The sequence below is a fragment of the Chelonia mydas genome, chromosome 10 (genome assembly GCF_015237465.2).
Source record: "Chelonia mydas isolate rCheMyd1 chromosome 10, rCheMyd1.pri.v2, whole genome shotgun sequence".
Taxonomy (NCBI): Eukaryota; Metazoa; Chordata; order Testudines; family Cheloniidae; genus Chelonia; species Chelonia mydas.
Window position 1 is genome coordinate 39,150,434 of NC_051250.2, and position 15,608 is coordinate 39,166,041.

Sequence of the window (15,608 nt, forward strand, 5' to 3'; positions counted from 1 at the left end):
CACAAAGTAATTGTGTGCATATCTGAGCACGCCCACCCAGAGTACATACTTTTATTTACATACGCAAAATATGTATATAAATAATCTGTGTATATGTTCACGCGCACAAAATACATTTACCTTTATTCGCTAAGTGGGTGTGTGTGTGTGTCTATATCTGCACACGCAGAGTATATACATTTACCTACACGAACAAGTATATAAATAATCTGTGTACATATCCACACACAAGGTACACCCATTTACCTTTATTCACAAAGCTGACGTGTACGGGTGTAGATAAATGTGTGTTTATATCTCTACACACACAGAGTATATATATTATCTACAGGAGCAAAACATATATATAAATAATCTGCCAGTGTATACATCCACACAGCGAAAATACCTGCATTTACCTTATTTCATAAAGTAGATGTATGTTTATAAATAATTGGGTTGTATATTTATCTTCATGCACACTCACAGAGTATACACATTTACCTACATAAAAACGTGCCCTATTTGCACGCACATCTTCAGACACACACGAAGCACGTACCTCTAGACACACAGTACATAGAATGTTCATGCGGGTAGTTTGGGGGCTGCACATCATCAGTGAAGGGGCCATAGTTAAATATTACTCTGGCCTGTGTGTTGGAGTCAGTCCGTCTCTCTCCTCCCGCAGGCACCAGCTTATTTGAACCTACGCGGAGCTGGTGGTGGCCAGTCTAGTTTTATTCTTGCTCCATCCATGAGACAATTGTCTCAATGTTTTCTCTGCATCGTAAACTAATTTAATGTTGGGATAGGGGTTAGGGTTATTTCCTTCCCAGTTATTTGTGTCTCCGGTTTTTTTTTTTTAATTACTTTGGTGAAACAAAGCAAAACATGTTATTGGCGATCAAATAAACTCTCCAAATGTCCCTGTGCTTGTAAAGGTAAAGACAGACAAAAGGTACCTGTGAAACAAAGCAGGCTGTCGCTTCGTAATTCAGAAACCTAAGTGACTAATTCTAGAATTCCCTGAAACTGCCACTCATAACGACGACCCCAAATTCTTTAAAGAGAAAGAAAATGGTACAAAAACAAACGAAACCATGGGGGGAAAAAACATCCCTCTGGAGAAATTAGAATGATTATAACCACAATTTTAAAAATAACTGCATCTGAAAAATAAAATCCCAGTTTAAGAAAAAACAGAATATTGTAGGGGAAATAATTATACTACAGCTTTTTAATTTAAACTGAAATATGGATTTGATTTTCCATTAATCTACCCATATCCCCCCATAAATAATGAACAAAAACTCCATTTTAAATCTGTTTTATTGACTCTTCACATACATAAGCGCTTAGAAAAGGTTACGGTTCGGTTTGTTTTTAAGATTGCTTTTGAAAGTATTTAACAATCAATTAACAAACAACCTTTCTGCGCCTTGGGGACAGTTGTGCTGATTTCATTTTGATTTTTGGTGCTTTTTTAATACAGAGGCAAAAAATAAAAAACTCACAGATGCACCTGCTGCATATACATTTCAGATTTTTCTCAGTTCCACGGCAAAAGTTACCTATCATTTCCCGTTCCCCTTTAAACATCACAGACTCACATCAAGGGTACATACATTTCTCTATAAGCACGCTACTCTATTCAATAAACATCTAGGAAATCTCAGTGAGTCACATGCCTCCCAGAAGGTCTGGGAAAAAGGGACAACAAAGATCAGAGTTGGGGTTATTTCCACACTCCTTCCCCTACCTCTAAAGAAATGAGAAGCACCCACAAGTTAAGAGAGGACCAAGTCACACACACATCTCAAATTCTACAGCACGGCTCTATTAACACTGTCTAGGTACAGGTGACCCGCTAGATCACCTTGCGTATCTTTGATCGGATTGTCAGGACCGGTGTGGGTTTCAGTTACCCACTCGCCCATCCTCCCCATACAGGGATTTGTACATCCCAGCGTGGGAAGGGCACAGCTGTTTGCATTGGACGGGGTTGGGAGCTGTCCAGCACAAAAACTTGCTGAAATTGACAACACTCACGCTTGAAATTGACAACTGGCCTTGATTAAATTAAATCAGGATATCTTCAGATTTTCTTATGTAAAAGAGGGAGAAATAGTCAATCCATTGTATTTTAATTATAAAAAACCAACATAGCTTTTAAAAAAGACCAGAGCCTCCGTTTAGGATTAATATGTTGGGAGCAGATGGTGTGTTTTTTTTTAAAAACTTTGTATTTCAAATAGTGTGTTAAATACTTTTTTAAAGGCCAATTCATTCCACTTATTTTGTTTAAAAACTCGACCCCACCCTGAAGTACTTAGTGAGGCCAGAAAAACGGGTTGGGATCTGAATTCTGTTGGGTTTCCCCCACGCTGGGCTGTTGGCAGAAGTGTCTTTGGAAGGATGTAGCTGATCAACCAGTGAATGTCTCAGGTCCCCCATCGAGTTTGTATCTTACTGTATTATACAATATACAGGTTGGGGCGGTGGCTGGGGGGTGGCCAGGGGTCGGATCAGCGAGCTGGCTGCCTGTAGTTCCCATTGATCTCTTGGGAGATGTTCACAGCCTCGGCCCCCAGGGGCAGCCTGTCGCTGTATTCGGACCCCACCTCAAACTCCTCTGGGTTGGTTTTGGATTGGGACTCGGCGATGGATTCGGCCACTAGGCTCTCGTCTCGCTCCAGCTCCCTCTGCCCCTCCGCCTCCCGCTCTGCCTCACCTTCTCCTGCCTCACTTGGGTTGTAGTTCTTCTCCGACTCCAGGTAAGAGGCCCGCGGGTCGAAGTCGGCCTCCATGTGCTTCTCCATCTGATCTGGGTTCTGGGCCTTCATGATGAGTTTGTAGGTTTTGCCCTGATACTTGGCGAGCAAGTGGCAGCAGGTGGCCCCCAGCAGGGGGACGGTGGCCAGGGCCAGCAGGAAGATGCTGACCACCACGATGATGATGAGGGAGGGGATCTCCTTCTTGGTGGTGAAGACCACTTGCACCTGGCAATCCTCCCCCAGGTAAGTCAGGCAGACCGAGTAGTTGGTGCCGGGGGTCAAGCCCTGGAACCAGTAGGAGTTCACACCTTCCTCGATCCTGGACCACTGCACCATGGAGTGGCCGTGGCCGCTCTCCGCGCACAGGTAGAGCGCCCGCAGGTGGGCTTTTTCCGGTTGTCCGTAGAAGGGGGTGAGCTGCACCTTGGCCTCGTTCTCCGACACGTCCAGCGCGATGACGCCCAGGTCGAAGGTGTGCTGCTTCAGCTGGCCACTCTGGTTGAAGGCATGGTTGGAGACGTACTGGGTGTCCGCGCTGGAGCCGCAATTCTTCTCGAAGGGGGGCCGCTTGGAGGGGACCTGTTCCAGCCCCGGCGAGTGGGAGCTGTGCCGGGTGGGGCTGAGGGGTTTGGGCCTCTCTTCGGGGCTGAGGACGCTGTTCTTGGAGCCCTTGGGGCCCGGCTTCCTCTCCCCCGGCTGCGCTTTGCCTGCCAGGGGATCCTCCATGGGGCGGGCGGGGTATTTCTGGGCACCGGCCACAGCCACGTTGACAGAGGTCTGGTTGCTGCCCAGCTCGTTGGTGGCCAGGCAGGTGTAGGTCCCTTCCTCTCGCTTGCTCAGGTGAGGGATGACCAGGGTGCCGTTCCCGTAGACCACAAAGCGCTCTTCACTCTGCTTGGAGCTGCCAGCGGGTAGCTCGTTCCCAGCCCTCTCCACGCCGGGCCCCTTTATCTCCAGGGCTTGGCTGGCGGTTTGCACCTTCCAGCTGACCTCCGGCTGGGGGCTGCCCCTGACTCTGCAGTGCAGCAGGAGCGTGAAGCCGTCGTAGAGCTCGGTGTTGTCCAGGTTGGGGTGGTAGGTCAGCTGCACTGAGGGAGGCGCGCACTGCAGGTCTGGGATTCTCCTCAGTGGGACGCCTCGGAGGCTGTCCGGGGCTGCACAGCTGATGGAGTCCTTCTCGGGGATGGAGATCAGGGTGTTCTCAGCCCAGCTCTTTAGCCACAGGAGCCTGCAGGTGCAGTTGAAGGGGTTGTTGTAGATCTGCAAGTGAGACAGGGAAGTCAGCGAATCGAAGGTGCCCTCGGCGATGGTGGTGAACTTGTTGTTGTTGATGCGCAGGGACCTCAGGTCTTTCAGGGTGTGGAAGGCCTCCCAGGGCAGCTTCACCATGTGGTTGTTGTTCATCTTGAGCAGCTGCAGGGCGCTGAGGTTGTACAGATCCCGCCAGGGGAAGTCTACGATCTGGTTGCGGCTGATGTCCAGGTTCTTCAGCTGCACTAGGATGGCGAAGGTGCCCTGCTCGATGGCGCTGATCTCGTTGTGAGCCAGCCACAGCGAGGTGACCTGGGTGACCTCCACGAAGGAGCTCTTCTGCAGGGAGGTGATCTTGTTGGCGGACAGGCTGAGGGTGGTCACGTTGGAGGGCAGCCCCACGGGGACCGCCTGCAGATCTTTGTAAGCGCAGTCTGCGAACTGATGGGCGTATTTGTCCACACAGGAGCAGGGCTCCGGGCAGCCCTGGCTCACCCCCAGGAAAGCTGCGATCCACAGCCAGAGCAACGGGTCCATCTTCCTCCTGCAGCCAGAGACAGAGACATGCACGATTACCCCACCCGCTCCTAGACTCGGAGACACCGCTGCGCTCTCCGGCTGGGAGCAGCCTGGTCCCTCCGCTTTTCCCTTAGCCCAGGGAGAACAGAGAGCAGCGCTCTGCCCCCGACGGAAAATCCAAGTTAGCTAGAGCTCCCTGCTCAGGGGACAGCGCGCTGCGCACGCGGACCCCCGGACACGTGTGATGCGCAAGATAACATCAGCCTAAGCAGTAACACACCCAAACCAGAGATCAGAGCCAACAAATCATTGTTTCAATTCGTTTTCTTCCTGCCTGTCTGTTTCTCTGTCTGCCTTTCTTTCATCGGATCGCATGCCGTTTGGAAGTTGCAAGGACTCTATATAACACGTCATTGAACCACGTTTCCGGCACACCCGAAACTCAGACAGCACCGTGCAGTTTTCATATTGCGTGAAAAATATACATTATCCAGTCTTTCCTTTTAAAAGCCCCGGTATCCCTTTCTTAGACTTTCCAGTTGAATTGGTCCTGAAGCTGCGTGGCACTGAACACCATGAGAAAGCTCACAGGAGAAGAAATACATTCCCCCAAAAGTGCTGTCTTAGATTGATAACAGAACAATTGATAAAGCAATGATTACAAACTTTGACAATAAAAAGCATGTAGCTAGGTCTGTCTTTTGCTGACCACAAATACATGAATATGGAAATATAAATGTATATGTATATAAAAAAACCTCCTGTGTAAAACCACGGTCAGATTTACCCTAATAACCTGTAGTTTCGCTGGTATTAATTTGAAGACAAACCGTGCCATGTAGAGGCTGCAGATCAGAAAGCTAGGGAAACATTAGCATTTCTGACATGTACCCCTGCTGCTTCCCTGCTTCAGATGCGAAGACAAACACCCCTCTAGAAACAGACAGATCTAACATTTGGGGCTAAACCCGGGCCCCACTGGAGCCAATGGCACAACTCCCATTGACTGCAAGGGAGCACGGATCCTATCTACCATAGCATCAGAAGAGATCTTGTCCTTTTTCCGATAGCAAAGCTGTTTGTACCTGAGGTCCCTTCTTTGAAATACACACTGTTAGTCCATCCTGCCATGCCTTTACAACCATGCCACGCGTGGCACACAAAAGCTACCACAATCTGGATAACTGCAAGCACCTCCCAAAGCCAAAAAGGAAAGGGATCCCCTCCAGCTAACGTCCTATGCGCAGGTGAAGTTTGCCCAGCCTTACCTGCTCAGCTTGGGAACTGGAGTGTCTCTATGGGGGCAGCTTCCAGGGAAGCACCCAGCTGCAGAAACCAGTCTGAACTCCAGGCATTTAGTTGGGAAGTACAGGGAGCCCCAGAGATGGGTGGGCTGCTGTGGATCTGTTGCTCCTGGTGGTGGCTGGCTTTAATTTTGCAGTCGCAGAGGCAGCACACATTTTTGGAGCTTTGAGCTGCCCAGGCTGCAAGTCCCACTATCCTGATGACTGATCCCCCCTTGGCCCCCTCCCTTTTTTTAATTGCTGCTGGGTTGGAGAGTCGGTGCGCGCGCCCGATGCGCCAGGGAGCGCGCCTAGCCTCTCCCACCTCCTGCATATTCTGAGTGTGTTAAAGCCGCAGGGACTCTCACCAAATCCAATGCAATATTTATCATGTCAATATGTTTCCCCGTACATGTGCCATCTTTCAACTCTCCGCCCTCCTCCCCCACATTCCATATTTAGTGAATCTATTTGTTGTGCACTAATTGAATGCAAATAGCTTCTAAGCACTTCAGTGTGGGGAGAAACAAAGGAGGGGGCTGGACTAGATTATCTGGGACGAGTCTGCTCTTTTGAAGGGTTTAAACTCTTTTGAAAGAAAAATAAACATGCAGATGATTTGATGCAGCCTCAGTGAGAACAGATCGTGATCAACCTCACCTCCAAGCATGTGTTTGCATAAAGTCTTTTAGCTCCATCTCTCTCGACCTGCGGCTGCTAGTCCTTTCCGCCCAGAGCTCGTTGGGTTTTGAACTATATTAAACAAAATACATAATTGATTTTATCAGTAGAATTGATCCCCCTTCTCCAAGTAGTTCTGGAGGCACCGGCAGCATCTGAAAACAAGAAGGAAATGATGCTACCTCCGCCGAGCACGTTTTCTAATTCAACGAGGCAACAGGGAAAACAATAAAACGATTGTTAAGTTTTAACCATTCAGCATGTACACAAATGGATGTTTGAAAAATCAACCCGAAATCATCTAAAATGGTTTGAATCACCATTTTACATATGTAATCAGAGATATACTCTGTACATATACTCTCAGATTTATTATGTTAAGGGAGAAATGACCTGATGAAGGAAAACCCACATGCAGGATAGAAATATACATTTTGGTGTACAGTAAGTCCATATAATGTTACTGTATAGTAGTAGGTGTAGACTCCTTTCACGTGCGGGTGTGTATTCTTAACTAGATGTGTGTACAAATACATCCATCCATCAGACGTGGATGTGCACAGGTAAACCCACTATAATATTTTATACACTCACTTATGAACACATACAGGTACATTCATTACATGTTTGTACATCTATATACATAAACATTATACACACACACACACACACACACACTCATGTGCAGGGAATATACACACATTGTATATAGAATATGTGCGACATGTGTCTACATATTCAGCCACACACGTTTGGGTGCGGAGGGACCCTCTGTGAATGAATAAGAGTTTATCCAGTTTTGCCTGGTGTCTCTAATAAGATCAATACCCTCTGTCATGCTCATACATATTTGAATGGCCAGGATTTAAATGAATGCCCCCCAAAAGGGGGTGGGGTATCTGAAAAGAACCTCTGAAAAGGGTACTCTGCTTCGGAAGAAGCTTTTAAAATTAAATATTAACATCCACAGAGCACAGTGCTTTGTTAAACAAACAGCGTGCCCTGAAACTGTTCTAAAACTCATCTTTCTTTCTTTGCCTCATCTACACAGACATTTGCACTACTTTAGTTAAGCTGATTTACTTAAACCAGTTTAATTCATCTGACATAAATGCCTTCTTAAATTGGTTATCTTGGTTTAGTTTAAACCTGTTTCTAATTGCAGTAAACTAAACCGAAATGAGCCTGGTTTAAACTGAAATAAGATCCACCATTCCACCTGATTTTTTGCACTGGTTTAATAAAACAGATTAAAATCAGACCTTTAGTTAAACTGGTGTCATCCTGTGTAGGCAAATCCAAATTTGCCTACCTGCTCTGATCCCACTCGGAGGGTCTGCTGTGCTAAAATGCTCAGCATAGTGTCCCAACTCGCCAGGTTTATTTGCATGCATCTCCTGGAGGAACAAATCAGCCTGTACAAAGGTGAACGCTATCTGGCGTGATCATGCAAATTAAACCGTATAAAGCCACTGCCAAGGACATCTGTCATTGGCTGGAGTTTGGGGAGAGCAGAGCAGAGAGAGCTGCAGTGGCTAGGGTGGGATTAACGTCAGCTCGACAACAGTAAAATAATCTTTGGCAACATAAAGGAAGTATTGGTCCTGGCGCGCTGCTGCCTTTCCGTGAAGATCTCAAAAATCTGGTGAAGCAAAATCCGTTATTGTCTCCTGAGCAAGCCTGTAACTTTTGGAAAGAAGATGAGCTTTTGCCCTGAGGATTGTGCATGGTCCTGTGGTTAAGTAAAGGTGCTGCATAAAGACTCAGAAGAGCTGTGCTCAGTTCTTGGCTCTGCCACTGACTCCCTGTGTGACCTTGGGCAAGTTATTTAATTCCCCTTGGTCTCAGTTTCCCCATCTGTACAAAGAGGGTAATAATTCTGTCTTGCCTATTTAGAGTGTAAATCCTTTATCACAGGAACTGTCTGTTTCTATGGGCCTGATCCAATGCCCACCGAAACTGATGGAAAGATTCCTATTGGCTTGGATCATGTCCGATGTGCTTGTACAGCACCGACCGAAGTGAGCCCACTAACAACATGAATAAGAGGATTTAGAGCTTAGAGATGCATTTGCTTAGCATGATGTTGATCCAGATGCTATAGTACACTCTGAGGACTTTAGGGCGAGATGGAGATGATGGATTCAACAGTTTGCCCTGCCTATTACCGGATCTGCCTTTTGGGATCTCATCTGGGGTGAGGCGGTAGAAAAGATGCAATAGACTGGAAAAGCAGGTGAAGAAACTTACTTTACAGCTGAAAGACTAGTCTAATAATTTAATTGCCTCTGGGCTCCAAAGTCCCAGCCTCCCCTAATCACTCAGGGAAATCTACACTTGCGTATGATGGAGTCTAGAGCTAAGGTGGCTCCAGCTCGGACGTTGCTTTCCTTAATAGTGCAGTGCTTTCTTGTAGGAGAACTGCAGGTCGGTCAGGATTAGAAAGGCAAAACTAGGGCTGATTAGCAGCTAGTTAGACAAGGGTTGCTTTCAGTTCCTCTGGTGCTGAGGACATCACTTTTTCTTTAACACTAAACAGCGAAATGCCTCCGTCTCTCAGCTGTTCCGCGGTGCCAGTCAGACAGTTCCTAGCCCCCCGAGCTCTGTCAGCATTAAGGGACCTGCAATTTATTTTTGAAAACAGCTTAATAAAGGAAGCTCTCCGGGCTGTGTTACAAGCTTTTACAAACTGTGTCTCCTGTTGCTGCTGCTTAAAGCAGGCTGCACCAAAGGAATCAGCAGACAGCTCCCGCCCGCCACAACACAAGCAGTTTAGGGGTGACCTCAGGGCTTCTTTCCTCACCCTGATGGGCCGGTGGTTGACCTGTCTCTCCGAGAGAGACTCCTCATTATCCCCAGCAGCTTGAAGACCTGATTGTCTTTGTTTTGTCTTGGACTGGTACCCAAGTGGGAAGGAGGGGATGAAAGAGTCCGCGTTACAATGCTTGGTTCTCTGCGATCAGAGAACAGCGAGCAGCAGGATACGGACCCTGGACTTCAGGAAAGCAGACTTCGACTCCCTCAGGGAACAGATGGCCAGGATCCCCTGGGGGACTAACATGAAGGGGAAGGGAGTCCAGGAGAGCTGGCTGTATTTCAAGGAATCCCTGTTGAGGTTACAGGGACAAACCATCCCGATGAGTCGAAAGAATAGTAAATATGGCAGGCGACCAGCTTGGCTTAATGGTGAAATCCTAGCGGATCTTAAACATAAAAAAGAAGCTTACAAGAAGTGGAAGGTTGGACATATGACCAGGGAAGAGTATAAAAATATTGCTCGGGCATGTAGGAAAGATATCAGGAGGGCCAAATCGCACCTGGAGCTGCAGCTAGCAAGAGATGTCAAGAGTAACAAGAAGGGTTTCTTCAGGTATGTTGGCAACAAGAAGAAAGCCAAGGAAAGTGTGGGCCCCTTACTGAATGAGGGAGGCAACCTAGTGACAGAGGATGTGGAAAAAGCTAATGTACTCAATGCTTTTTTTGCCTCTGTTTTCACTAACAAGGTCAGCTCCCAGACTGCTGCGCTGGGCATCACAAAATGGGGAAGAGATGGCCAGCCCTCTGTAGAGATAGAGGTGGTTAGGGACTATTTAGAAAAGCTGGACGTGCACAAGTCCATGGGGCCGGACGAATTGCATCCGAGAGTGCTGAAGGAATTGGCGGCTGTGATTGCAGAGCCCTTGGCCATTATCTTTGAAAACTCGTGGCGAACGGGGGAAGTCCCGGATGACTGGAAAAAGGCTAATGTAGTGCCCATCTTTAAAAAAGGGAAGAAGGAGGATCCTGGGAACTACAGGCCAGTCAGCCTCACCTCAGTCCCTGGAAAAATCATGGAGCAGGTCCTCAAAGAATCAATCCTGAAGCACTTAGAGGAGAGGAAAGTGATCAGGAACAGTCAGCATGGATTCACCAAGGGAAGGTCATGCCTGACTAATCTAATCGCCTTTTATGATGAGATTACTGGTTCTGTGGATGAAGGGAAAGCAGTGGATGTATTGTTTCTTGACTTTAGCAAAGCTTTTGACACGGTCTCCCACAGCATTCTTGTCAGCAAGTTAAGGAAGTATGGGCTGGATGAATGCACTATAAGGTGGGTAGAAAGCTGGCTAGATTGTCGGGCTCAACGGGTAGTGATCAATGGCTCCATGTCTAGTTGGCAGCCGGTGTCAAGTGGAGTGCTCCAGGGGTCGGTCCTGGGGCCGGTTTTGTTCAATATCTTCATAAATGATCTGGAGGATGGTGTGGATTGCACTCTCAGCAAATTTGCGGATGATACTAAACTGGGAGGAGTGGTAGATACGCTGGAGGGGAGGGATAGGATACAGAAGGACCTAGACAAATTGGAGGATTGGGCCAAAAGAAATCTGATGAGGTTCAATAAGGATAAGTGCAGGGTCCTGCACTTAGGACGGAAGAACCCAATGCACCGCTACAGACTAGGGACCGAATGGCTAGGCAGCAGTTCTGCGGAAAAGGACCTAGGGGTGACAGTGGACGAGAAGCTGGATATGAGTCAGCAGTGTGCCCTTGTTGCCAAGAAGGCCAATGGCATTTTGGGATGTATAAGTAGGGGCATAGCGAGCAGATCGAGGGACGTGATCGTTCCCCTCTATTTGACACTGGTGAGGCCTCATCTGGAGTACTGTGTCCAGTTTTGGGCCCCACACTACAAGAAGGATGTGGATAAATTGGAAAGAGTCCAGCGAAGGGCAACAAAAATGATTAGGGGTCTAGAGCACATGACTTATGAGGAGAGGCTGAGGGAGCTGGGATTGTTTAGTCTGCAGAAGAGAAGAATGAGGGGGGATTTGATAGCTGCTTTCAACTACCTGAAAGGGGGTTCCAAAGAGGATGGCTCTAGACTGTTCTCAATGGTAGCAGATGACAGAACGAGGAGTAATGGTCTCAAGTTGCAATGGGGGAGGTTTAGATTGGATATTAGGAAAAACTTTTTCACTAAGAGGGTGGTGAAACACTGGAATGCGTTACCTAGGGAGGTGGTAGAATCTCCTTCCTTACAGGTTTTTAAGGTCAGGCTTGACAAAGCCCTGGCTGGGATGATTTAACTGGGACTTGGTCCTGCTTTGAGCAGGGGGTTGGACTAGATGACCTTCTGGGGTCCCTTCCAACCCTGATATTCTATGATTCTATGATTCTATGATTCTATGATCGCAGCCTGGTACCTGCTGTTACTCATAATAGAGGCGGTGGGCGGTTTTCGGCTAACGAGTGACCTGCTTGAGAAGGAGTGCAGTTTGTGTCCAGTCGGCAGGGACCCATTTCACAAGGGGAAGCAGGGGCGTTCGTTAGTGTTAATGATCACATCCCACGATGCTAGAGACAGGACATTAAGGGAGCTGGCCCATGGCTCTGACCCACTCCAGCAATTCCACAGGTGTCTGCGGAAAACGCCGCTGCACCTCCTGGAACAGACATGGCCCTGTCCTTCCAACTGCTGGGCTTGGGGCAGGCAGAGGCAAAGGGCCCAATCCAAAGCCCACTGAAGCCAATGGGAGGTTTTTCACTCATGTCAGAAGCTTGGGCTCGGTCCACGTTGGGTTGGGGGAGGAGGACAAAAGGGGGTGGGGAGGAAGAAAGGCCTAGTGGATAAGGCTCTGTCCTGTCACTGAGGAGACCTAGCTTACATTCCTGGCCCCCTCTCTCCTTCTTGTATCTCCCCGCAGATGTCCCCTATGTGTTATGGTCTTATCTATTTTGACTGCAAGCTCTTTGGGGCAGGGACCATCTATTACTGGGTGTTTGTACAGTACCAAGCACAATGGTTTCCCACTCTTGGCTGGCCCTTAGGTACCACCAGAATCCCCATATTATATACAAATGGGTACCTAGATGGATGAGGCGTGGGGGGAGGTGGGATAGAAGATGACCAACACATGGATTTGTGGGCTGGTGGGACAGTTGGAATTTAATATAGACCTGCAATAGAGGCCTCCCTATGGGATGGGGACCAAGCAGACACTGGACACAGTGTTGGTATATAATACGCTAAATGCTCTTTATTGATTACAAAACAAACCTTACTCATTCCACTTTCACACCCCAAACATACTATAGACTTATAGAATATCAGGGTTGGAAAGGAGGTCATCTAGTCCAATCCCCTTCTCAAAGCAGGACCAATCCCCAACTAAATCATCCCAGCCAGGGCTTTGTCAAGCCTGACCTTAAAAACCTCAAAGGAAGGAGATTCCACCACCTCCCTAGGTAACACATTCCAGTGCTTCACCACCCTCCTATACCAGATCCCAAAGTCTGTTAGAGAAGGAGATTATTCCATTTGGGACATGCCCTTGGATGGAAGGTGTGGTGGAACTGGATGTAACACTTGATACCTTAGAAAACACGTTTGAGAAATATGTACAGCTGTACAAGCCTAATGCCCGTAAAAAGCAAATGGCCATAGTATGGCTGTTGTGGCAAGCTGTAAAAAAGGCAATTGCATGTAAGGGGGAAGTCTGTGCAGAGTTACAAACATTACAAGAGAATTTTAAAACTTGCCAGGAAAATTTGTAATGGGAAGTGAGCAAGGCACAGATAATACAAACTGAGAACAAATGGGGAAACAAAATAGGGAATTAGAGAAAAGAATGATGGGTTGGGAAAAGATTAAAGCACACAAAGATAAATTAGACCAAGTGATAGGAATAAAACAGTTAATTTGAGATTTGACTAAGGAAAAGGAAGAGGAAATCACAAGCTTTTCTCACAGCCTCTGCCAGAAAACTATAGCAGCAGTGAAAAAGCAAATGAAAATACAGGAGCTGCAAGTTGCGGCTGTGTGTCAAAAAGAGAGTGATTTGGATTTGGATTCCAATGATATTTGTTACGGAGAGGACCTGCAAGGGAGTCAAGAGAAAAGGGTGGAAATATGGTTTATGGCTTTTATGTTTTTTGAATATTTGGGGAATACAGTTTTGGGGATATGGTTGGGTTTTTATTGTTTATTAATCAGATATGAGTAAACAAGATTCACCAAGAATCAAGGCAGATGAACACCCATATAGGAGGGAAGCCCCAACTATTGTGGATCTAACAATCTGATTGGAAGGAGCGCAAGTAAACATAAGTGCACAACATCCAGAGTGTATGCCATATGCCTTGCCTCTGTTACAAGCGTGGCAACAACGATGGGGAGATGGGACTATATGAAATAAGAGAGGTGTAGGTGAATATATCGTAGATAGTATTGGAGCTGGAGTTTTAAACTAATTTGATATTGAGACATTACAAGGGAAAATATCAGCTTTGGGTAAGATTTTGGGGGCTATACAGACATGTGCCACAGAATTTTGGTGCATTATCGGAACAAGGAATAAGTGTGGAACTCCAATTGAAACAAGCCCAAGCCTTGAAAACATCTCTAAATGTAAATCTGTTTGATGTAGCTGAAATTGAAAATAAAACTGTATTAGCAATATAGTACAGATACAAACCTATGGGTTACAATACATACAGAGAATGGTTAATCTGTTAAGTAATGGACAATGGCCTTTTGAATGGTTCAAAGATCCTCATACATGGAATCAACGAATTACAGGATGGAAGAAATATATGGAGTTTAATGGGATCAAGCCACTCTGAGGGGAGAATGGAAAGGCAGAATGCTGTTATACAACACAGGGAAGCAAAGAAAAGCAGCAATGGCCTGGGTGTTGCCAAAAATTATTAATGAAGAGTTATGGGAAATAGAAATAAGTGGGACATGCTTGATTCAAGAAGAAGGGGATTATAAATTTGTAGAATTAACAAAATATCATGAAGAGTGGGGAAGAAGCAAATAGGTGTGCCCACAACTAACTTGGTCCTTAGAGGGATGTCATTTGAACCATTCAAGCGGACAATGTACCATGCAATATTTAGCCTCTAATGGCACAAGAATGTTTGGTTTAGGCAATGGGTGTATTTGTGTATTAACCACTGAAAAACATTTATTTTGGGGAACTATGACAGAAAAAGGCCAATTGAGTCATGTAAATGTATAGTAACAGAGGTCATTGTTAATGGAATTATTTACCAAGGTCCTCTATTTAAAAAAAAAGGAAATTGTTTGGGAACCAAAAGATGTGGACTGGTCCTTTGATTTGGGGATACATTGGGAATACATTGGGAAAAACTGATGGATGAAAGTGAAAAAATCAGGCAATATACATAAGATATATCTAAGTCTGCTCAGCTGGGAAAAATAAACATTTTGATCCACAATGGTCAAATATTAAAATTGGGGAAAGAAGGAGAATTGGTAATTTCTCATTGGTATGATGTTTTTAAAGGATGGTCTCCCAGTGTCACAGCTCTTCTAAATTTAATGCTAAATCCTATCGTGATATTATTTGCATTAATGATTTTGTTAACCTTTATTATGCTATATTTATACTGCTGAATAAGAAAGCGACAAGAAGTTTTGGAGCAAGTGATATATAAAATTGAATTGCTTGCAAAATTATAAAGTGATATAATAATTAAGGGCATAATCATGTATCAAGAGGGGGTAATGCTGAAATATATATATATATATATATATCCCAACACCACCCCTAAACACACAAATGAAGAACTGAATTCCACTCTGATTATCGATGCCTCCTCCTTTTGTGGCCCAATCCTGCAGTCTTTGCTCAGGCAAAACCCAGCCTAGGAGTCCAAGGCAGTTTTATCTATGTAAACAGTGCAGAGGTTGCCCAGGCATATGAGGTTACCAGATCCCCTCTACGGAACTCCTGACCAAGACCCCACCTGTATTTCTTTGGGATGAAATTCACCCCTGTATGGAAAGCCAGCACTAGACCCAGACACCTATTGCTAGCAGTACATATATTACCATGTGCAACTTTTTACCAAGTACATTGGGCCAGGACTTGGAAAGGTGACACCATGCCCCGCTGATTGGATCCTCAGCAATTTTGTATGGGACTTTCTAGAGGATGAGCTCTGACCAAGATGATAGTTACCGTAATTCATTGACCCCTTTTCTACCTCCTACTAAGACTTCTTAGTCCATCAAAAAGAAAACGAGTACTTGTGGCACCTTAGAGACTAACCAATTTATTTGAGCATGAGCTTTCGTGAGCTACAGCTCACTTCATCGGATGCATACTGT

General features: G+C 46.1%; 1 protein-coding gene across 3 annotated transcripts; it reads right to left on the reverse strand.

The window, feature by feature from the left end:
• Positions 1-1,293: 1,293 nt before the first annotated feature.
• On the reverse strand, positions 1,294-6,562 carry ISLR2 (immunoglobulin superfamily containing leucine rich repeat 2). Of its 3 annotated transcripts, none has more exons than XM_007059904.3 (2): positions 6,470-6,562; positions 1,294-4,551 (listed from the first exon to the last, which is right to left on the reverse strand). In XM_007059904.3, the coding sequence occupies exons 1-2, from the start codon at positions 6,505-6,507 to the stop codon at positions 2,508-2,510; spliced, it is 2,082 nt and encodes a 693-aa protein (XP_007059966.1). In that variant the 5' UTR covers positions 6,508-6,562; the 3' UTR covers positions 1,294-2,507. The 3 variants fall into 3 exon arrangements, with proteins under 3 accessions (XP_007059966.1, XP_037767522.1, XP_037767521.1); XM_037911594.2 differs by lacking the exon at positions 6,470-6,562 and adding an exon at positions 5,795-6,071; XM_037911593.2 differs by lacking the exon at positions 6,470-6,562 and adding an exon at positions 5,357-5,379.
• Between the last annotated feature and the right edge of the window lie 9,046 nt (positions 6,563-15,608).

Excerpts from the sequence above, each read along its gene's own strand:
- ISLR2 (XM_007059904.3), bottom strand. The coding sequence starts at position 6,507 with ATGGAGCTAAAAGACTTTATGCAAACACATGCTTGGAG. Across the intron at positions 4,552-6,469 it reads ATGCAAACACATGCTTGGAG|GAGGAAGATGGACCCGTTGC; the intron begins GTGAGGTTGATC and ends CTCTGGCTGCAG.